The sequence below is a fragment of the Cnephaeus nilssonii genome (assembly GCF_951640355.1).
Source record: "Cnephaeus nilssonii genome assembly, chromosome: 9".
Taxonomy (NCBI): Eukaryota; Metazoa; Chordata; class Mammalia; order Chiroptera; family Vespertilionidae; genus Cnephaeus; species Cnephaeus nilssonii.
In genome coordinates, this window is record NC_137080.1 from 91,063,624 (window position 1) to 91,087,195 (window position 23,572).

The 23,572-nt window shown below is 56.9% G+C and overlaps 1 protein-coding gene across 4 annotated transcripts; it reads left to right on the forward strand.

The window, feature by feature from the left end:
• Positions 1–1,999: 1,999 nt before the first annotated feature.
• ETV7 (ETS variant transcription factor 7) lies at positions 2,000–22,689 on the forward strand (the record flags this gene model as incomplete). 4 transcript variants are annotated; one of them, XM_079781533.1, is made up of 8 exons in its annotated part: positions 2,000–2,613; positions 4,277–4,412; positions 13,851–14,015; positions 14,369–14,494; positions 15,944–16,183; positions 18,281–18,423; positions 19,930–20,030; positions 20,121–22,689. In XM_079781533.1, exons 1-8 carry the CDS (start codon positions 2,143–2,145, stop codon positions 20,287–20,289), a joined length of 1,551 nt encoding a protein of 516 aa, XP_079637659.1. In that variant the 5' UTR covers positions 2,000–2,142. The 4 variants fall into 4 exon arrangements, 3 of the variants coding, with proteins under 3 accessions (XP_079637659.1, XP_079637660.1, XP_079637661.1); XR_013814042.1 differs by having other exon boundaries at positions 13,851–14,494; positions 19,130–20,030; positions 20,121–20,166; XM_079781534.1 differs by lacking the exon at positions 20,121–22,689 and having other exon boundaries at positions 19,930–20,034.
• Between the last annotated feature and the right edge of the window lie 883 nt (positions 22,690–23,572).

The window sequence follows — 23,572 nt, forward strand, 5'->3', positions numbered from 1 at the left end:
CGCTGCGAGGGTCCCTGGAGCATCCCCTTCCCTGAGGGACCCTGAGCCTCGTCCTCAAACCAGAGGTCACAGAAATGGACGCTTCTCCTGGGCCCTCCCTGGGTACCCCAGCCACCTGTTGGCCCCACTCTGGGTGCCCATGTCCAGATCCGCAGCGCCCCGTTCTTCTCATTCCTTTCTGTCCAACTCATGTTCCCTGTCTCCCCCCTTTTAGAAGCATTACGGGTATTAAGGAAGTTTGTTGTTATAAATTATAAGTTCTGTTTATGTTTGAGTTATTTGTTATTTAAAAATTAAATAAATATTGTTATTTTATTGAGCATGAAACATCTTCGCATATGTCTTTTGTGAGGAAGGGATTCCACCTATTCCTGCTCACCTGGGTTCATAATTTCATAGACTTTATTTTTTATTTTTTAAAATATATTTTTATTAATTTCAGAGAGGAAGGGAGAGGGAGAGAGAGAAATATCAATGATGATCATTGATTGGCTGCCTCCTGCTCGCCCCCTACTGGGGATCGAGCCTACAACCTGGGAATGTGCCCTTGACCAGAATGGAACCTGGGCCCCTCAGTCCACAGGCCGACACTCTATCCACGGAGCCACACCAGCCAGGGCCATGGACGTTAGATCCTATGCAGCATCCACTTTGTTCTTCCGAAGGGGAACGCCCCATTTTTTTAGTCCGCCTCATGCAGCGCCTACTTTTTCCTTCATCACCGCGGTTTCGGCTTGCTGACGTGGAACAGATCCTGAACTTCTTTCTTTCTTTTTTTTACTATTCTGAACAGGTATGTAATCAGATGGTTAAACATGAAAACGATATTAAAAAGTTTGTAATGAAAACCCTTCCTCTTATTTTCTATCTTGAATCTCAATTGTTTGTTTGTTACATATCCTTCCAGATACCACACACACACACACCACACACACCACACAAACACACCCACAAACACACACACCACACACACATACCCACAAACACACACCACACACACAAACACACCCACAAACACACACACCACACTCACACTACACACACACACCACACTCACACACCACACACACACACCACACACACACCACAGTTACACTACACACACACACCCACACACCACACACACATACCACACACACACACCACACACACACACACACCACACACCACACAAACACACCCACAAACACACACACCACACACACATACCCACAAACACACACCACACACACAAACACACCCACAAACACACACACCACACTCACACTACACACACACACACCACACACACCACATACACGCACCACACACACACACACCCCACACTCATATACCACACACACCACATACACACACCACACACACACACACACACACCACACTCATACACCACACACACACTACATACACACATCACACACACCACACACACACCCACAAACACACACACACACACATGTCAGTGTGCAATTCCGCGTGATGGGCGTGCTGGGTGCAGGGTAGATGCACTTGTAACTGTGCTAGATCCTGCCCCTGCCTCCCTGGGGTGGGGCCACTGTACATCCAGTGGAGGGCCTGAGCCTCTCCAGCAGATGCTATTAAACTTCTGGGTTTTTGTTAAGTTAAGGGGGTGGAAATGATCTCTCAGAGTAGCTTTAATCTGCACGGCTTTTATTAACGAGTGAACCTGCGCATCTTTTCCTGTGTCCAGGGGCCACGGGCCTTTTGTTTCCTGTGGCCTGCCACCACACCCTTCGCTCATGCTCCTTTGTATCCCGGCCTTGTTCTTCCTGGCGCTAGGAGCTCAGCCATGCGGTGCTAAGCCTCCTACCACAGCACCCACCCTCGGGCGTCAGCAGAAGGTTGCTAAGGCTTCCTCCCTCCTTTTCTTCGGGGCGGGCGGGGGGGGGGGATGTTGGTTTGCTTTAGTGCTTACAACCTCTGTTTCCCCTCAAGACCCAGGGAGCTGAGGCAGGTGCGCATCACCCCCGGGGCAGCCAGCGCCTGGGGATAGGTGCCCGTGGGTCCGCTGAGCTCTGAGGTCCGGGCAGGGGCGCACCACCCAGCTCAGGGCCCGGGGCTCTGCCAGCCAAGTGGCAGGCGGACAAAGTCCCCCCCCACCAGGGGGAGCACCTGGTCCTGATGGACAGCGGGAGCGCCCCCTCCTCTCCACCTGCGAAGACGCACAAGACCGACGTGAAGTTGGTCTGTCTTGGTCCCCAGCCCAGGACCAGGGGGCCCTCAGCTCCCCAGATCCCGCAGAACCCCCTTCATCCCCCGGGAGCCAAGGCCAGGCTGCCCACCACGGAGGATGCGAGCAGTACGGACGCCTCCTGCGGAACCGAGCGCCGGGCTCTGCTCCCGCGGGGCCGCCCTGCCCTCCCCCAGCCCCGCCAGGGGGAGTGGAAGCGGATCCGCTCTTTCGTTTTCGTTTCCTGGAAGGATAGCGATTACCGGGGCGCCCGCGCCTGCTCCCCGGACCCGAGCGCACACTACCCAGCGCGTCTGGAAAGAGGTTTCCTCCCACGAGGCTTTCCGCTTTCCAGCCAAGCCTGGGACGGGAGGGGAGCGCTGGGAAGGACAGCGGGCCCCCAGCCTCCACCTGTCATGCAGGTAAGAGCCCGGCGCTGAGCACGCAGCCCCTCTCCACCACCTCAGTTCCATACTCATTTTATCAGACCTTCCTTTCCTGGCTGGAATCTCACTTTCCAACACATTCCCAACCCTCACCATCCACCCTACCGCCCCTCACTCTCCCCGCCTCACTCACCTCCAGCCCCCCACTCCTCTGGGTGCTCCCCCTCTTCCCTTCTCCTCAGCCCGACATCAACCCCGTGTGACGTCTCTGGAAGTTTCTGCACAAGCCAGACCCTCACAGCTGGCCCTCGCAGCCACCGCAGGGCCCCTCTCCGTTTGCCATATTTCCCTGGGAGCCTCGGACCCGTGCCAGGGGAGCCAGGCCCCCTCCCACCTCCCAGGCCTTTCTCTGCCCCCCTCCCGCCGCCCCCCTCCAAGTCCATTTCCATATCCGTGGGTATCACACTCCTCCCTGTCCCTCCTGCCAGGCCAGAGCTCTCACTCAGCAGCTCCGGTGGGCCTCCCCCCACAGCGGTCCCAGGCCTGGACTTCCCGTCCTCTTGCTTGGAAGAGGGTGGAGGAGGAGACTAGGATCTTCCTGGAAGTCCCGGGCCAGCCCTAGGCCGAGAGCCCCTCCAGCCTGGCAAGCCCCCGCTGCCTCTGAGGCTGGGTTACCTGAACGACAGCACCAGCTGGGGCAGGATGGGGGCAGCGGAAATGAATGGGAACTACCCCAAAGGTGTTGCTGAACCCGCCTCTGCAGTGACCAAGGCTTGCAGTTTGCTTTGCTGGCTCAGGGCCACAGTCTCTTATGCAGATTGCCCTCTGCAGACACCAAAGCTGACTGTGACCTCCCGAAGGGCCTAGAGGGAGGAGTGACTTGGTTTCACTTTCACTTTTTAGGCCACGGCACCTGTGACTGGGCATGAGCCCCAAGGAGCCTCCTGTTTCTACAAAGCCCGGCCACTTTCCTTTTTCTTTCTTTCTTTTTTAAAAAATATATTTTTTTATTGATTTCAGAGAGGAAGTGAAAGGGAGAGAGAGAGAGAGAAACATCAATGATGAGAGAGAATCATTGATTGGCTGCCTTCTGCAAGCCTCCTACTGGGGATCAAGCCCACACCTGGGGCATGTGCCCTTGACCGGAATCGAACCTGGGACCCTTCAGTCTGCAGGCCGACGCTCTATCCACTGAGCCAAACCAGCCAGGGCCACTTTTCATCCCCTCATCCTGAGGAGTGAGCCACAGCATCCCTGGGGACGAGGCCGATTGGAAAATTGTAAAGATACAGACATCCCTGCTGGGACTTTGGGGTTCAGAAATGCAGCCTGTCTTTTTCTCTGTTGAAAATAGCATTTCATTGTTTGTTTATTCCTGATTTAAGGCCTTTTTATCCTGGCCCCTCAGGTTCCCACTGAGTATTACTAGGCCTCCAGATTAACAGCTTACAAGTCAGGCCCAGGGCGGCCTTCTGGTGGGTTAGGCAAGGCACGGAAAGCATGACTGGGGAAGATGCGTTTCTCAAGCATCTACTGTGCATAAAATGTTGAGGGCATCAAGTGAAGACACACATGGTCCCACCTCCATGACACACGGAGATGGATGCCCCTTCCCTTTGAAAAAATTCTTCACGCGTTTCGAGATGCGGAGCCTACACCAGGGCGCTCACCTCGGACTGCCTGGGTTTCTCCTCTCCAGGAGGGAGCACTGGCCGGTTCTCCCGTGAGCCCCACGGCAGCCACGCCACCTCCAGGCACCCAGGCCCAGGCCAGATGTGACGCCCACGTGGACCTGCTGGGCAAGCGGGGCATCTGCAAGCTGCCAGGAAGACTCCGTGAGTAGAGGGGAGCAGAGAGGGTCATGTTTGCAAAGGACATACATGCAATGCAGGGACTTTTCTTATTTAAGGATTTGATGTCCCTGTCTTTGCTGTTTCTTTTTTCTTTTTTTTTTCTTTTTCTGTCAGGGACTTCTAAATAGGATACTTTTTTTTTTATTGTCTAAAGTTTTACATTTGTCTTCTTTTTCCCCAATTGACACCCCCCCCCAAACCATTCCCACCCCAGGCAAGCCCCCACCGTCTCAGTGCCTGTGTCCATTGGATATGCTAATGTGCATGCATACAACTCCTTTGGTTGCTCTCTAACCCCCCCATCCCCTGCCATTATTCTTGTTCATCAAATTATGTTGTTCATTATATCCCACATATGAGTGAGATCATGTGGTATTTATTATCTTTCTCCAACTGGCTTGTTTCGCTTAGCATAATGCTCTTCAGTTCCATCCATGCTGTTGCAAGTGGTAAACATTCCTTCTTTTTTATAGCGGTGTAGAATTCCGTTGTGTAGATGTACCACAGTTTTCTAATCCACTCATCTGCTGATGGGCACTTAGGCTGTTGCCAAACCTTAGCTATTGTAAATTGTGCTGCTATGAACATAGGGGTGCATATGTCCTTTCTGATTGGTGTTTCTGGTTCCTTGGGATATATTCCTAGAAGTGGAATTACTGGGTCAAATGGGAGTTCCATTTTTAACTTTTTGAGGAAACTCCATACTGTTTTCCACAGTGGCTGCACCAGTCTGCATTCCCACCAGCAGTGCACGAGGGTTCCTTTTTCTCCACATCCTTCCCAGCACTTGTTTGTTGATTTGTTGATGATAGCCATTCTGACAGGTGTGAGATGATACCGCATTGTCGTTTTGATTTGCATCTCTCAGATGATTAGTGACTTTGAGCACGTTTTCATATGTCTCTGGGCCTTCTGTATGTTCTCTTTCGAAAAGTGTCTATTTAGATCCTTTGCCCATTTTTTGACTGGATCGTTTATCTTCCTTTTGTTAAGTTGTATGAGTTCCCTGTAAATTTTGGAGGTGAAACCCTTATTGGAAATATCATTGGCAAATGTGTTCTCCCATGCAGTGGGCTTTCTTGTTGTTTTGGTGATGCTTTCCTTTGCTGTGCAGAAGCTGTTTATTTTGATGTAGTCCCATTTGTTTATTTTCTCCTTAGTCTCCATTGCCCTGGGTCTTTGCTGGGTTTCTTTATTCCTTGGCAAGGAAGACAGAGGAGGTGAATGTGAATCCTCTGCAGAGAACACGGCCGACATGACAAAGCTTGGGGGCGCCAGTCTCCTCACTGGGAAGATGAGGGTTGGGGTCCGATGGGCAGTTGGGTCCCTTCCAGCCTAAAGACAAAGAGTTGGGGACGTTGCCAGTGAGGGAGCCAGACAGGGCTAAACAGTGGACAGTTGTATGTATATAGGATCCTGTTTTAAATAATTGCGTTTACTTTTTATTGTTACAAAAGTAGCATCTGCTTATTATCAGAAATTGGGAAATGAGCGAGAAGCATAAAATAATATATAGGACAGCCACATCCACCCAGAAGGAACCACGGGAAATGTACTGGCCGCGTCCTTTCATTCCATTCTCTGGGTGCTGCCCCTGCCCGAGGAGACTCAGAACGGCAGCAGGCTGTGCACTAACGTTATTTACGCCTGGATTTCCAATCGCAGAGCTGAGAGGGAGAAAAGCCAAGCGCATGTCGAGGCTCATGCCGCTCTGCATGTCAGGCCTGATAATCTCATAGGAGACATTTAAATGCACTTCCTAACCCGTGGGAATCACGCAGAGTCGGCTGGCTGAGGCGGGCGGGCTCTTCGCTGGGGCGGGGGCGGAGGGGGGGGGAAGGGGGGCGGGGCAGCTGTGGGGGGGCCCGTCTGGCCACGTCCTGCCCGGCCGGCCCAGGACTGGAACATGCTTTGTGGGTCCCACACCCCTCTGATTTCCCGGCCACGGAGTGCTTTCTAGGCGCTGCCAGGACTGAGCAGGATGTGGGGTAGGACTTCACAGGCTTGGGAAGACCCCGCTGCCCCCCAAGTCCTCTGCCTCTGCTGCCTGGCATGTGTAATGGGGAGCAGAGCCTGTCTTTCCAGGTGGGAGGGCAGGTGGGGACCGAGGCCTGGGCGCGTGGGCAGGGGAGGAGCCCCGGGTGTGGAGGAGGCTCTGGTGCCTGGAGCAGCGGAGGGACGTGGCGCTGTGTTTGGGGAGAAGGGGGGTGGGGCTCCGTGAGGAACCTCCGTTGTTTCATTTTGTTCAGATGCCAACCCTGACCGGTAGCCTGGGCTCAGGGCTGCTCCAGGGAGGTATTTGGCAGCAGTGGCCTGGAGGTAGGATTTGGGCTCCATTCCCAGCCCACGCCATGGTGATGGGAGCAGGCCCGGGTTCAGACCTGAGGACCCTGAGTGTTGCTGCGGAGCAGGACCCGGGAGGCCACCTGATCCAGTCCCTCATGGCAGCTGAGGACACAGCCTCAGCGGATGGCTTCCCTGCAGGCCCCGGGCCCTCTGATAGTCCCCCGGGCCTCCCCGTATTCAAAGGCCACTCCCACCCCTGGCTCAGCAAGTCCTAGGATGTCAAAGCTGGTAGAGACCCCAGATGTCACCTCAGGAAACTCGCTCATTTCCAAATAGGGAAACCAAGGCCCAGGAGTTTGTTCTGCCCAAGGTCAAGTGCTCTTCAGTCCCTGCCTCCCGTTGTGCCTGGCTCAGGTTACTGGGTGAGCGGGTGCAGAAGTGGGCACTCAGCCAGGTTCGTCTCCGCCTTGGGAAGTGCAGTCATGCCCGTCTTTTCACTCTTTGAAGCCCCTTCGGTGGGGCCCCTGAGGGACTCGGCGGGTCTCCCTGCGCATTTCCAGGGGCAGGAGTCTCCCCGCTCCTGACCAGCCTGGTGACTCAGCTCAGCGCACAGGCTCACGTGACCTGTGGTGAGCTCCTGCGGCTTAGGCCTGCTGCCCTAGGCTAGAGTCTCCAGAAGACCCGGATGCTTCACCGAGGAGCGGGCATTCAGTGTCCTCATCAGCCCTGGGGCACAATGGGACCTCTCGGGACAGAGAGAGCACACCCTGAGCTATCCCAGCCAGGGGGAAGGACGCTGGGTCTCCATCCACTCCCTTCTCTTCCTGATGGGATGGCGGCTGCCTCCAGGGGGATGGGCCTCCTCCCCCCTCCCTGTTTCCCCCCCTCCCCCAGCTTTTCAAGCGGCCCTGACACAGGCTGAGTCAGGTGCAGAGTAGAGGCGCGAGCCGAGAGCCATGGCCGGGGCACAGCACCTTCTGTATCTCTCACCGAAGATTCCGTGACTCATACTTCCTTCTAAACATATCAGCCAGCACAGTCTGGCCCTTAGTAAATATCTAACAGTCTTCAAAGACAGGGTACGCGAAATGACTCATTTTCCTGCCAACAGCATCCCAAGTAGGCAAACTGCTGACACCTAATGGGGGTTTGACCTTTCAGGCGCCGGGGTGACGTCAGCCCGATGCTGACATTTCTGGAAATTGGGTTTCTATCGCTGGGCATCTCTCCGCCATTCATTCCCCGTCGCCAGCCCATTCCCCGCTCCCCTCCGAGTCCTTTGCCATCAGCAGGGCTGATTTGCCTCGGCAGGAAGGCGAACAAACAAACCAACCTGGCGGAGCTGTGAGTCAGCACAGAGCCCTGGGCCGGCCGCACTCACTGCGGTCATCTGTCATCTGCCTGACGAGACGTGCGGCGAGCAGTGGGAAGTCCGCTCCGGGACCACCGATGTCCTGACAGGGCACGGGCTGGGCGGAGGGATGCGGTTCAGGGGCCCCAGGAGTGACCTCAGCTCACAGAAGGACACTCACGATTGTGCAGTGGGAGAGAGGAGTGTCCCCTGTCACTCAGCCCGAAGCCAGGCCGGGGGTCAGGAGCAATGAGGGCGGTCCAGCCCTGTGACCAGGTGCAGGCCCAGCCGAGGCCCAGGGGCGGAGTCTGGGAGGAAGTGATGCCACTCCAGGGACGGCTGGGGGATCTTGAGAGCAGGCAGTTTGGACGTGATCATCAGCACAGCCCCATCCCCTCCGCCCACTGATGACAGAGCAACAGAGAACCCTTGAGCCTTGAGCGAATCTGCCAATGGTCAGGCGGGGCCTCAACCAGGACCCTCCGGTCTTGGTCCCGAGTCTCCTATCTCCAGGAGCTCAGTGCTGGAGAGAAGCTCTGAGAGCGCCCACTGCCGGATGGAGAGGGATCGAGACTTCCTTGTGTTTGACATTGACTTTCAAAGCTCCTAGTTGTGGCTCAGCCACAGGAAGGGGCAGAGCGCCGCCTCCGATGTTCAGGGGCCACAGGCAGAGGGCGGCATCTCTCTGCAGCTCCCTGGCCGGGAGCGAGGGACAGGCCCTCGGGCTCCAGCAGTTCTCACGCCCCTGCTCAAGCTCCCATCCTCTGCGTACGGGGCGTCCTGGGCGCCTGTGTTAATGGACACGGCTCTAACACTGGCTCCCCGCCCTGGAGCGGGGCTCTCACACTTCAGTGTTTTTGTGGATCCCCTGGGCTCGGCGGGGCTCAGCTGGGGCCTGGCTCCTGCATCTCGAATAAACTCCCAGCGCTGCTGCCGCCGCTGCGGGATGTGCAATCGAGGACCGCCTCACGCAGCTCAGTCCTAACGGTGGTTTTCAAAGCGCTGGCCAAGGCTCACGGAGGAGGTGGAAGGGATGCTGTGGGAAGAGTGACCTGGTTGGGTGGGGCTGGGGGGTGGGGAGGGGGTTGGTCAGGATGGTCAGAGGCTTTTCTGGCCCTCCCTGATTTGCTCAGCTCCCTCATTCACATGTTCATTGAGCATCTACTATGTGGCAGGCCTTGCTCTCGGTGCTGGAGAGACAGAAATGGCGGAGACGGACAAAGTCTGTGCCTCATGGAGCTGACGTTCTAGTCGGAGTGCAGCGACTCCATGAGGAAAAACTAAGCTGTGTAAGGGCAGTGAGGGCCGTACAGCTGGGGGCGGGGGAGCCCCCATGTCCAGCCCTGTGTGCAGGTGGGGAGGGAGTGTGGACTCTTCAGGGAGACACCCGAGCCCCCCACCATGTGCGGGACAGGCAGCTCCCCCGGGGGCCCAGCCAGCGGGTCTCTGTTCAGATCTGCCCAGGAACGGGGAGCCGGCCCAGCTGGGAACTCCCAGTGAGCAAGGCTTGGGGCAGGGAGAGGAGGGGATACCTGGCTGGAGCGTCGAGAGACAAAGCTGGCTGGAGGGGGGGAACGGAGATCAGTGGGTCACTGCGAGAGAGGGAGGGAGAAGCGAGAGGGGGAGAAGCCGTGGGCTGGTCTGCAGGGGCCCCGGGTTGGGTAGACTGGGAGGGAGACCCGTTAGGCCCAATCAACACTAGGTCAGGGGGCTTCTGGGGAGTCGGCAGCTGAGATCATGCACCAGCTCCTGCTGAGCTCTCGGTGTGCGGGCCCGTGCCCAGCATGTCACACGTGTGGCCGCGTCTAACACTGAGAGCTGTGTTGTCTGGAAGGCGTGCGCCACACGCCCGCTGCTGGGCGTTAAGTGGATGCTCTCGGAGTCCTCCCGACCGCCCTGCGTGGCTCGTGCCATTTGTTCTTGCTCTGGTTGCTGACGGCCGGTCCAGATGAGGAAACTGAGACACAGTCATTTAGGTCCCACCGCTGACAGCTGGCCCGGCACCATCATCGGTCCTTTTTGTTTTCACTTTTACTTTTTTTTAGGTATAGCTTGCATGCCGTCCAGTGTACTAATCGCAGGTGCACGTGAGTATTTATGTGCACACGCCACGTAGCCACCATGCGCATTCAGCTCTAGACCGTGTCCGGGGCCTCCTCCCCGTCACTGCCCCCCGGGGGCGAGCGCCCTGGTCTCCTCCCTGGAGGAGCTCTGTCTATTCTTGCTCAGTTTTACGTCTGGCTTCCTTCCCAGCGTAGCGTCTGTAAGCTTTGTCCACGTGTCCTGAGCAGCACTCGGTTGTACTTTCTGGTTCATCACCGCGCAGCGTTTATTGCAGGACAGTATCCCGGACTGATCGTCCCCTCTCTGGCTGGTGGGACGTGGGACGTTTCCAATTCTTGTCTGTTGTGGACCGGCCACGGTGGACATTGGCATGCGTGTCTTTCAGCGAATGCGGTCACCGTGTCTCTTGGGTCTTTACTTAGGAGTGGAAATGCTGGGCTCCTAACCGCGGCGGCACCCGGCAGCCCAGAGAGGCAGTGCTATTATCCCACTTCACAGAGCGGGAGACTGAGGCGGAGAGAGGTTGAGCGCTGACTTGGCTAGTAAGGGGCTGAGCTGGAACCCAAACCCCGAGTTTGAGGATTTGGCCCCAAGGTCGGTGGCTGACCCCCTGCTTGGAACCTGGTCCTTTCCCAGGCGCCAGTCCTATTCGAAAGCCTTTGACCTTAGTGATCTTTGAAGACATGGGAACAAGAAGGCCCCTCTTCTATTTAAAAATATATATATATATATTTTATTGATTTCAGAGAGGAAGGGAGAGGGAGAGAGAGATGAAACTTCAATGATGAGACAGAATCATCGATTGGCAGCCTCCTGCACGCCGCACACTGGGGATCGAGCCCGCAACCCGGGTGTGTGCCCTGACCGGGAATCAAAACGTGACCTCCTGGTTCATAGGTCCACACTCAACCACTGAGCCACGCCAGCCGGGCAGGTTCCTCTTCTTGGTCACTGGACCGGAGGTGCTGGCAGCAATGGGATGAAAGGCGAGGGTAGGCGTGAGCACGACATACTGAGAGCAAAACTAGATCGCACGCCAGCCAGGTGACAGGCTCCAAGGTCTCAGAGCTGCTGCGGGCCGTGTGCGACCGCAGGGTCCCTGGGAGACGGCGTGGGCAGTCTGCTGCCCAGCTCTGTGGGCCGGGGCAGGACCACGTGTGTGGCTGAGAATGCCTGCAAGTCCAGGTGTCCCCTCTTACTGTAGTTGTAGTTGTTCATGGAGGCAGAACAGCCGGGCGGGGGTGGGGAGGGGTGAGGAAGGCGGGGGAGGCGTGGGATCCATCCTCATGCTCTGGCCAAACACAGGAAAAGGGGTCCCTCTGACTCAGAAATCATAGTTTTGAATCTTCAGACTGAGCCTCAAATATCACGAACCAGGCAACGTTGCAAAAAATGCAATTGCCAGTTGGCCCCGGAGCCCGCAGCCCTGACCGGCTGTGCGGCCCGGCCGGACACCTCCTGCGTGCCGCCACCGGGGCCCCGAGTCTCACCCACCAGCTTCCTGTGGCGCACTCCGTCCCCCCAGGCGGAGCCCCCCGAGGCTCTCCATTCCAATTCCCACCCGCGAGGCTCTTGCTCCGTGCACTCCTGCCAGGGGTGGGTGTCACTAAAATGGCCTCTCGTCCTTCTTCGGGTGCGCCCGGCCCTGCCGTCTAGAGGGTAGAGGCCAGGGAGCTGCTAAACCTTCGGCAAGCCCTGGGCAGGCGCACACGGAGCTCTCAGGCCCAGAGCGCCGATGGTGCTGAGCGTCCTGCTGCCCTGGGAACCGAGCTAAGATGTTTTGTCTTAAAAAAGTTAGAGACGCTCTTGACCTATGATGGGCATTAGCTTTTTATCCGTGATTTGCAAGTATTTCCCCAAAATCTGTTAGCTTGGTTCCTCTTTGCCACACATACAAAAACGGATGTAGTCAAATGTGTCCTTCACTTTATTACAGCCTCTGGGCTTCCCGTCATGGTGGAGGTTTTCATTAGGCCTTATCATCGGGAATTGATTTTTGTGAACGGTGGGGGGCGGGTCCAAATGTATTCTCCACCCGGAGAGGCAGTCGTGGCTTTAGCGTATCTTAAATGGACTATCCTGTCCCACCGAATTAAGGCCCCGCCTCTGTCCTGTTTACTTTGCACACACACACCGCCCCCCCCCCCCCGCCCCTGGCTCCCCCTTCCTTTCCCATGATTCCTGTCAGTCTAGTTCATTCAGTTCCATCCCATCCTGATCACATGACTTTGTGGTATGTGTACCAAGGTCACTTGTCACCTCTATTCTTTTTTTCTCCCTTAAATAACTTTTTGGTCCATTTCAGACATTTATTCTTCCTTCTTACTCACTCTTAGTTCCCAAAATAAGGAAAGAAAAGCCTCTCTCTCTGTCCGTCCATCCGTCCGTCCTCACTGGGCCGCGCTGCCGCCGACTGGGATTGTTATTAGACAGTCACTGCTTGTGGGTCCCCCTCCTGCCAGCCTGGCGCTGTGCCCTGCCCCCAGCAGTGCTTGTTTGATGTTGGCTGAATGGATGAACGAGTAGGTGATGCGCATTCTTCTTTTTCTTTTTAACATGAAAACTGCCTTCGTCTCTTCTGCTGTTTTGGGAGCAGGCAGGCAGGGGCTGGCTCCTTCTTTGTCCCTGCCGGGGGTGGGGGGTCGGGGGGTGGTGTTGGACAGTTGCTTCTCTCCTCTGCCGCAGTTTTCTTAGCGGCTCACTGGACCCGGTGAGCCCCGAGCTCCTCCCACTCCCATGGCCGGGGGTGCTAGAGGGACAAAGTGGGGAACACCAGGCGGACTCATCACGGGGCACAGTGCTGGGCCCAGCACTTCCGGGGCCCATGAGAATATGCCAATTTCTTTTGAAATCAGAAGAAAAACCCTTTTAGGTAGAAGAAAATGTTTTAATAATAACAGCATACTCACCTTATGCCAATGCAGCCATAAATATAGTAAACATTTTTAGTGGAGGAAGTGGCGGAGAGAGCCGCGCTGTGCTGTGGGCCCGCTGAGCAGCCCGGTCAGGGAGGCCGTGCCCCCTCGGGCAGCCTGGCCAAGGCAGGGCAGAGCGCGGGGGTAAGAGAGGGCAGCCGCTTGCTGGGGGCTGCCAGGGGGGAGACACCCGGACTGAAGGTGGGGGAGACTCCTCTGCCCCCCGCTGTCCCCTGGGCAAACCCAGATCTGAGCTGTCTCCACGGAGGGGACGGGAACAGCAGCCACACAGACCTGGCTCTGCCCGGCTGGGCCTCATGCTACTGTTACTTTCCCTCTGGGAGCCTCAGTTTCCTTATTTGGAAAACAGTAATACTAACAACTTCTCTGTGGGACTGGTGGGTCGTTCATACCATCGTGTTTATGGAGCACCTACATGTTCAGGCCTGTCCTGGAGTACATGCCGCGTGCACACTGCCTGGCACAGCGCAGGCCCTCACTGCACATTTGCTGAATGAATAATTAGAACACAGGCTGGGGTGGCGGGTTGGGGGTACAGATAAATAAGTGAACACATAAAAAGTACATAGATGATGATCAACATATATCAAATGTGAAGAGCATTACAAAGAAGGCAAGGTGCCAGGAAGGGGAAGGACAGGACACAATGACAGAGACAATGACTGGGTGTGGGAGCAGGACCTGCTCAGGTAAGTGTTCAGGGTGGGCTTCTAGGAGGAGGTGACATTTAAGCGATGGCCCTGCTCCGCCCGCGCCCATGCCCGCCCGCGTCCTGTGTCTCAGGGATCCAGCCCGCGCTCTGGAGCCGCGAGGACGTGCTGCACTGGCTGCGCTGGGCCGAGCGCGAGTACTCCCTGCAGCGCACCCGGGAGCGCGGCTTCGAGATGAACGGCCGGGCCCTCTGCATCCTCACCAAGGACGACTTCCGGCTCCGCGCGCCCAGCTCAGGTCTGGAAACTCACTGGCTTTCTCCGAACCCCTGGCGCCCACGTAGGCCCGGGCGTTGGTTGGAACATCACGCTCACTCCCAGCACCGGGCCGCCCCTCTTCCCATAAATGTCTGCCCGGCGGTTCCCAGCCAGAGCTGCCTGCAGCGAAGGACTCCGTTTGGCTGCTGTTGTCAGAGCCGCAGGCAGGCGGCTGTCCTGCCCGAGCACTGTCCCCTCCCAGCCCCTGTGGCCCTGCTTCCCCACCATCTCCGTCAGCACGAAGCCTGGCAGGACATGCCCCCACGAGGCCGGTGGCTGCAGGGAATGAGGCAGCCCCGCAGCCCAGTCAGCAGCCCGTCCCGCCCGCCCCAGGTGACGTCCTGTATGAGCTGCTCCGGTACATCAGGACCCAGCGGCAAGCCCTGGTGTGCGGCCCGTTCTTCGGAAGGGCCTTCGGGCGGACGATGCCCCGGGGGCACGGCCCCCGCCCCCTGGAAGGTGAGGTGCTCTCCGCATTGCTCGCCTCCTCGCGGCCAGGGGCTGCTTGCACAGCGTCCCTGTTTCTCTTCCTCCTGATCTCTCCATGGAAACCGTTCTTGTCCGTCTCCAGGGACCTGAACTTAGGGGTGACCCCAGCCGCTCACTGTGACCTCTCGCAGCCTCCCCCCAGTGGGTTATCCTGCTCCCCGAACCCCTCGCTTGGCTTCTAGGACACCCCCCTGGTCACTGCACCTCAGTCTCCTGGTTCCTAAACGTTGTGGTTCCCAGGGCTTAGGGGGCCTCTTCCCTAGCCACATGCAGACCTGGGTGGGCTCCCCCAGTCTCGGTGAAACACCACCGAGTGCCCATGACTCCCCTGTACACCGGACGTCTCTGAACTCCAGACTTCAGCACCCACACTGCCTGCCCCACCCCCACTGGGATGTCCACTCCAACAGCAGCTCCCCTCCTAAGGCAAACACCCGACTCCTGCCTCCCCCCAAGTCTCCCTGCCTCCTTCCAACTGCTCTGGCCAGAATGTTGGATGCCATCTTTGATTGCTTTCTTTCTCTCCCAACCTTGAACCTCCTCCCTGGTCTCCTCGCTTCTACTCTTGACGTCCTATGATCTGTTCTCAACAGAGCAGCTGGAGAGACTCGTTACTTGGGTCATGTGACTTCTCTGCTCAGAATCTTCCGATGGCTCCCACCTCACTTGGAGTCCAGGCTGCAGCCCTTACACTGACCTCCTGACCCTCTGCCGTCCCTGCCGCCCCTTTCCTCCTCGCTCACATGGCTCCAGCCACACGGCCGCAGGGCCTTCGCACGCGTTCCCTTTGCCTGGCATTCCCTCTCTAGGTGCCAACAGAGCCCACTCCTCTGCCTCCTCCGGTGTCTGCTCAAGTGCCAGCATGACCGGGAGGCCTGGCCAGCACGCATCTGCACCTTGCCCAGGGTGTCCTACTGCCTCCTGTGCTTTACCTTCACACCCCCCACCCCCCCATATTACATACTGTTTCAATTCCCTTTTTTATTTTAATCATCTGTCTCCTTTCACCTCCAACTAGAATGTAAGCTCCTAAGGCAGGGGCTTCTTGGGGCTCAGTGATGTGTCCCCAAGATTCTAGAACAATGCTGGCTCATAGAAGGTTCTCAATCACTGTTGATTGGGTGGATGGAGAAGACACTGGACTGAGATGCAGGGCACCTGGGCTCTGGCCTGGCTCGCCACCGCTTGGCGTTGTGAAGGATCTTACTTACAGGTGCGGGGACAGGTCTGAGCGATGAGTTACTTGTCTAGAGCTGGGGTTAGCAGCGGGCTGTCTGGTCCTCCCCCACGCCCTCTGGCACCGGGGCAGACGCCGGGAGACCGTCAGCAGTGCTGCCCGCGGGTTCCCGGGCATGCCCTGAAGGAGGCCTGGGCTCGAGGCTCTGTCCCACAGGACCAACGGTGCCCACTTGCTTGCAGAGGGGACCAGGCCCCCGCCGGTGGCCGGGAGAGGCCTCCTGCCGCGGCCACCTGACCTGGAGCTTACCAACTCCCGGAGCCGCCTGGATGCCCCTGGCCTGGCCAGGTGGCCCCCCGGCAGGGAGGAGGCCCTCAGCTCACCTCGCTGTGGGGAGCTCAGCTGCAGGGCAGAGGGAGTCTGCTCCTTCGCCACGAGGCCGCAGGCCCCCGTCGACGGCAGGATTGACGGCAGGATCGCAGGTGGGTAGGGGCTGTGTTCTGGGGGATGAGAGGGTCTGTGAGGATGGGCATTAGAAAGGCGCTCAGCTTTGATCTGGGAGAGGAGAGGTCTGTCTGTGCTGGGCGGTGGGGGTGTGGGGGACTGTCCTGTGTGCGGGCCACACTCCGGCCACAGCGAGCAGTGCTGCCTGGGATTGCCAAGCCCACCCCGTCTCCAGAGCAGAGGCAGTTAAGCCGGTCGCAGTCAGACAGTTGGTCAGGTCAGCATTAAAAACGTTACTTTTAGGGGGATGAGAAAAGATAAACCAAAGAACTTATATACTTACATGCATAGCCCATGGACACGGGCAATAGGGTGGTGAAGATTGAGGGGTGGGTAGGGGCTGGGAGGAGGAGGGTAAGGGGCAGACATTGGGAGATATCTGTAATACTATCAACAATAAAAATATATTAAAAAAAACCCGTGTTTACTTCTAAATAGTTGAGCACTTACTATGTGCCAGGCATGGCTCTTTATTTAATCCCACAACAGCCCTTGAGGTTGGTATTATTATTAGCAACAGTCACAGACAAGGAAAATGGGGCACAGAAAGGCTGAGTGACTTTCCCATGTTTGCACAGCAGTAGGTGGCAGAGCTGGGATGTGAAGCAGGCTGTCTGGCTCCAGAGCCTGAGCCTACAGGTGATATGCTTCCATTTTACACTTGTTAAAGGATTGACTAATAGACAGGCAAGCAGACAGACTGACCGATAAGCACCAAAGGGTGTTTTCTAGCCATAGTGGGGCCACTATACTTATTCTAAGACACCACTGAGGTGGAAGAAGCATGGCTTCTGGGTTGGAAATGACTGGGAATCACTGAAACACAAATTATTTTATTTAAAATATATATATATATATATATATATATATATATATATATATATATATATATATATATATATACTAGAGGCCTGGTGCACAAATTTGTGCACCTGTGGGGTCCCTCGGCCTACCCTGCAGGATTGGGCTGAAACTGGCTCTCTGACACCCCCTGAAGGGTCCCAGATTGCGAGAGGGTGCAGGCCAGGCTGAGGGACCCCACTGGTGCACAATTGGGGCCGGGGAGGGACTGCAGGAGGACTCCAGGGCATGTCCGGCCTGTCTCGCTCAGTCCTGATTGGCAAGACCCCAGCAGCAAGCTAACCTACTGGTTGGAGCATTTGCCTCCTGGTGGTCAGCGCATGTCATAGTGAGCGGTTGAGCAGCCTTAGCATCTCATTAGCATATTATGCTTTGATTGGTTGAACAGACGACCAGACGACCAGGACACTTAGCATATTAGGCTTTTATTACATAGGATTTTTATGGATTTCAGAGAGGAAGGGAGAGGAAGGGAGGAGAGACAGAAACATCAATGATGAGAGAGAATCATTGATCGGCTGCCTCCTGCACTCCCCCTACTGGGGATCAAGCCTGCAACCCGGCATGTGCCCCGACGGGGAATCGAACCGTGACCTCCTGATTCATAGGTCGACACTCAACCACTGAGCCAGACCACAATTATTTGATTTTTAAAATAATAATGGCTTAACATTCTTTGAGCACTTACTCTGTGCCAGGCAGTGTGCTAAGGTTTTGTCTGTTGTGTTGTTTCATGCTCCCATCTGGCCCTGTGAGGTCCAGGCAGTGGGACTGGAGCTCGGTGCTCCCGGGCTCCCTCTGCTGCTTGCCCTCCGCAATGGCACATGGGCAGAAATTGGGGCCTGAATCTCCCTTAGAATGAGGGTGGCTGTTAGCACCTGATTTAACAGAGTCCAGGGGCTGAGTGACGGGGCAGAAGGGACCTGGAAGCCGCCTGCCCCAGGGAAGGCCCTTTGGTGTCTGCAGAGCTGGGTTAGCCTCTGCCTGCCTCTCTGAGCCCATTGCCTCATCTCTTCCGGGGATAAAGGTAACACCCCCTGGAGTTAGGGTGATTGAATGAGACGATGAGTAATGGCCCCCCAGTTCTGTTAATACCGTCGCCGTCTCCATCCTGCTGCACGCCGGGGCCCCAGCCTCGAGGGTCCCGAGCGCCTTCCTAATGCCTGTCCTCACAGCGCCAGGAAAGCCGCCTGCACCCCTGTGCTCCATTGCAGACTGCCGGCTGCTGTGGGACTACGTGTACCAGCTGCTCTCTGACACCAGGTACCAGTCCGTCATCCGGTGGGAAGACGAGAACGCCAGGATCTTCCGAGTTGTGGACCCCAACGGGCTCGCCAGGCTCTGGGGAAACCACAAGGTGAGCCTCAGCCAGCGGGCGGGATGGCCTCAACGTACCCAGAAGCGGACCGGGCAGGGGTCAGAGTGGACCCTCAGCACTAGGGCACAGTCCTCAACTGGGGGGCTTCACCAGCAGCTCCAGAAAGTGTTGGGGTCCTTTTACTTTGGGAGGTCCTGAGGACAGACAGCTGCTTCCTGGGATCTTGCCTTCTAACCGCTTGGTCCCACCTTTGCTGAGATGGGGACCTGTCAGAGCACGTTTACATGAGTTGCCCATCGGATGCCGTGGGGTGGGTGGGCCAGATGGGAACCGGGTTCCCTGGGGGAAGTCGGGGCAGAAGCCAGGTCTCGGGCCCTGCAGGGGCATCTGCCGTCGGGGCTGGGAAGGCCCGGGAAGGGCTGAGACCAGCATTCTCAGCGCGAGGCATGCCCACATCTAAATGAGTGTCTGCAGGGGATTCTGGGCACTAAGTACTCATTTTAGGAAGAATTAGGATTACAAAATCTATCGTGTCAGTCTCATGATTTACAGTGGTGATACAAAGCAAGTGTCCTTGTCTATAAATAAATTCACTTAAATGAAAAATGAGTCTTTTAAAGAAAACTATTAATAATAACAATAATTTGCAATATGTAGCATTTCTTAAAAGGGTATCACGTTTGATTGGCAGGCACTGCTCTGGGGGTTATACCTTACTAACGCATTTATTTACTCCTTACAACAGCCGCATGAGGGTAGGTAGGTATTGGATGGGGAAACTGAGGTACGGATTGGTTTATCAACGTGTCCAGGAGTCTGCAGCCAGGAGGTGGCAAAGCAGGGACTTGAACTCAGACTGCAGCTCTGTGCTCCTCTCTGTCTTGTGGCCCCTCAGTACGGCCGGTGGCTGGAAGGGGGCGAATGACTGAAGTTTGGATGTGCTTCTTTGGCCCAACCCCTGCATAGTACAGGGGAGAAACTGAGGCTCAGAGAGCAGTACGTTCATTTCATGAGCACAGACTACATGCCAAGCACTATGCTAAGTATTCTCACGGATTAGCAATTTCATCCTTGCCACAAACCTGTGAGACGGATGTTCTTGTCCTCATGTCTTAGCCGGGCACACGGGCTCAGAGAGGTAAGGAACCTCGTCCAAGGGCAGAGTTGGGCTTAAATTGGCACCGAAGCCCAGCCGCTCTGCCCTGCTCTGCACCGCCCGCCCCGCGGAGAGAGGAAGACGTCACCGCCGAGGTCACTTGGCCCCTTGCCAGGCCATCGCTAGGATTACGTTGCCAACTACGTGTATATTATTGTTACCGCGTGTGACATTAGCTTTTTAAAAGCAACACGCGACGCGCTCCTGCCCCCGGTTCTCAGCCAGGCAGATGAGAGAACCACCCAATGTGTCTCCCCCACCTCCCCTGCCTGTCTCCTCCCAAACTCAAGAGAAATCTCTCAGAACCCTGGCTGCTCCCTCCCAGGCGTGGGGACCGAGGCCTGGAAGGAGCAGGTGGGGGTGGGGTGATGTGGCTGCTTTGCCCTCAGAACCGCGTGAACATGACCTACGAGAAGATGTCGCGTGCCCTGCGCCACTACTATAAGCTGAACATCATCCGGAAGGAGCCGGGGCAGAAGCTCCTGTTCAGGTGAGCAGCCTGGGCCGCGGGCCGGGGGCGGGGTGCTGGGTGGGAGGAAGGGGCGCTGGGCAGCGGCTGACTGCCGGGGCCTGCCTGCAGATTCCTGAAGCTGCCCGGGGAGCCGGCCCGGGACCAGGGCAGCCGCCCGGAGCAGCTGCAGAGCCGGGAGCAGGGCCAGGCGGGCTTCCAGGCAACGTGCTGGCCGTCTCTCTGTGAGGGCGCGACCCAGGCCCTGGGCACGACGGGCCAGAGAGCGCGTCTCTCATGAGGGCAGCGAGCTGCACGCCTCCGCCCTCCTCCCGGGGAGCAGGAATCCCCGCTGGTGCACCTCGGGACCTGCTGTTGGGGCCCTCCCAGCTGCCCGAGGACCTGCGCTGTGAGGACTGGGAGGCTCGCCCAGGACATGGTGGGCAGCCCTCTGCGTGGGGCAGCCCTGAGCCAAGCGGGGCCACAGGCATGAGCTCTCCCTGCCTTGCCCCTGGCCGCCTGCCCAGCGCTGAGAGCACCCAGCCCAGCCTCCAGGTCACAGCAGGGAGCGGCCCTCGGCCTCAGCTCCCTCACCAAGGGCGCGGCCGTGAAAGCCGCCCAGGGCTCCTCTATGGACGGACGAAAGGGTTGTTGCTCGGCCAACCTTTGTGAGAACGACAGCGATGGCACCTGGCGTTTAGGTGCTCACGGTGTAGGCCTTGCGCTCAGGGTCCTGCCTACATGTCATCTCGTTCAGTTCCCACGCCACCGTGAGGTTGTAAGGTCTGGACACAGGCAGAGATGCAGAGCGGGGACGTCCCCCGAACCAGTGCTGCTGTCTCCCGTCAGTGACTCTGAGGGTCTCGGGCATGAGGCCTTGGCCCTGCCTCGCTGCCTGGTCTCCGCGGACAATCCCTGTCTCAGTGCTGAGTCCTTTGATGGCTGCGACTGCGGCCCAGTGGAGACTGCGGCCCAGTGGAGACCGCGGCCCAGTGGAGACCGCGGCCCAGTGGAGACCGCGGCCCAGTGGAGACTGCCTCCCCTCTGCGCCTTGGCTCCGTGCGCCTGCGCCTGCCAGGTGGCTTTGGGCAAGTTGTTCCACCTCAGGGCCCGCAGGTTTCTCATCTGTAAGGTGGGGCGCTGCCCTAGCTGACCCTCAGGGTAGCGGGAAGCTTCCGTAAGACAACACCCGTGAGTCCCAGGGTGCCTGCTCCGAAGCGCTTACCCCACGGGAGCTAAGTCAGCTCTGCCAACCCAGAGCTGCTCTAAGCACAGGACGGCCTCTGGCCTGCTGGGCCAGCTTCCCTCCCTGCAGCCCCCGTCCCGGCGGGGCTCCTGGGGGTCGGAGCCCCCCCTGCACCGGAAAGCGGAAAGCGGAGGGAGCATTTTCACTCCATCAGAAACAGAACGTGGACCTGCATCTTCTCCTTGGGAGGAGGAAACCACCGAGCCCCTTGCCTCCAGCCGGTCAGAAAGCCCGTCTGCTGAACCCGAGTCACCGCAGGAGGCAGTCGTCAGGCTTCTTGGACTCTGGGACTCAGAGCTGTGACCGCTCAGGAGCTGGGAAACTCCTGCTGAGTCTGTCAGGGGCTCTGACAGTTCCACCCCCAAAGGGCCAGGCAGGGGGTCTTGCCCACCCCACCTTCCCTGGGACTGTTCTGTCTCCACGACTCCGGCCCAGGAAGCACTCTCGCCCCATAGCCTTTCTCATCACCCCCAACCAGAACTGCATACCTGGAGCGGGAGGGATTCCCCCAACCTCTCCCTTTGGAGATAACACAACTGAGGCCAGAGACGGGGTGACTTGCCCAAGGTCACAGAGTCCAGCCGCCTGCTGCCCCTCATGTTGCCTCATTTCTTCTGGTCTCACATCATGGGCCCAAGAGGATGGAGTCATAGGCCACTTCCTGCAGTTAGGATGCTGGCGTTGGCCCGCTGGTGTGTCAATGGTTGAAAACACCTGCGTGTCCTAGGGGCTGTGTCTTCACCCAGGGCGATGACTCTCACCCCACACTGGGACTCTCGGGGCCAGGAGTGGGCCCTGGGCTTGGGCAGCGCTCACCACCCCAGACCCCAGGTCCCTGGACTCTCCACTCAGCCCTGTGCTCAGCTCCACCCTCTCCCCATCTCCAGGAGGCTGTGCTCAGGGAGGGACACCTGGTGCAGGAACAGGGATTCCAGCCCTTCCTTCCAGGGGCAGTAATTGAGCACCTGCTGTGTACCTGGCATCAGATGAGGCTCTGGGTTTACCTCCACTTTTTACAAATTAGATTCCTGAAAGGTCGTGGGTCACTGAAAACAACACATGTCAAAGGGGACTTCCTCACACATGATCTTTTTTTTTTTTTATAATATATATTTTATTGATTTTTTACAGAGAGGAAGGGAGAGGGATAGAAAGCTAGAAACATTGATGCATCGACCAGCTGCCTCCTGCACATCCCCTACCGGGGATGTGCCTGCAACCAAGGTACATGCCCTTGACCAGAATCGAACCTGGGACCTTTCAGCCCGCAGGCCGACGCTCTATCCACTGAGCCAAACCAGTTTTGGCCTCACACATAATCTTAACAAGCAGAAAGTACATTGTCATGGTTGATAAAAGTAGACGGTTGTGTCCTTTTTTGGGGGCCAGATTACATGAATGTCAACAGTAAATAAAGAGTTTATGAAAAAAGTAGTATATTAAGAAGTTCGTGAAATAAATTATACAAGTCACTGTCTCCATCCAGTCAAGCCATTTACAGCATTAACCCTTGCACTTCTCCTTGACACAGATTCTTTATTATTATTATTACTAGAGGCCCGGTGCATGAAATTCGTACACTGGGGGGGGGGGGGGGGGAGGGTGTCCTTCAGCCCAGCCTGCACCCTCTCCAATCTGGGACCCTTCAGACATCCCTCTTACAATCCAGGACTGCTGGCTCCTAACCACTCACCTGCCTGCCTGCCAGCCTGATCACCCCCTAACAGCTCCCCTGCCCGCCCAATTGACACCTAACTGCTCCCCTGAGGGCCCGATCGCCCCCAACTGCCCACCCCTGCAGGCCTGGTTGCCCCCAACTGCCCTCCCCTGACGGCCATTTTGTGACAATGTGGGGGCGGCCATCTTGTGTCGACGTGGGGTGGGTATCTTGTGACAACGTGGGGGAGGCCATCTTGTGACAACGTGGGGGCAGCCATCTTGTGATGTGAGGGCGTGAGGGTCACTTTGTATATTACCTCTTTATTATATAGGATTATTTTAAAATTTTATTTTTCACTTACAGTTGACATTCAGTATTATTTTGTATTAGTTTCAGGGGTTCAGCATAGTCGTCGACAATCGTACACTCTGCAAAGTATTCCCAGTGCCCACCTGGCGCCAGGCCTAGTTATTACAGTGTGATTGATCCTGATTCCCCGTGCTGCACTCACATCCCCGTGACTGTTCTGTAACTACCGGCTGGTGCTGCTTAATACCCTCACCTTTTCCACGCAGCCTCCCAAGCCTCCTCCCCTCTGGCAACCGTCCGTCTGTTCTCTGTGTCTCTGAGCACAACAGAGAAAGTCTTTTTCCCTCACAAAGAAGCTCAGACCGCCCC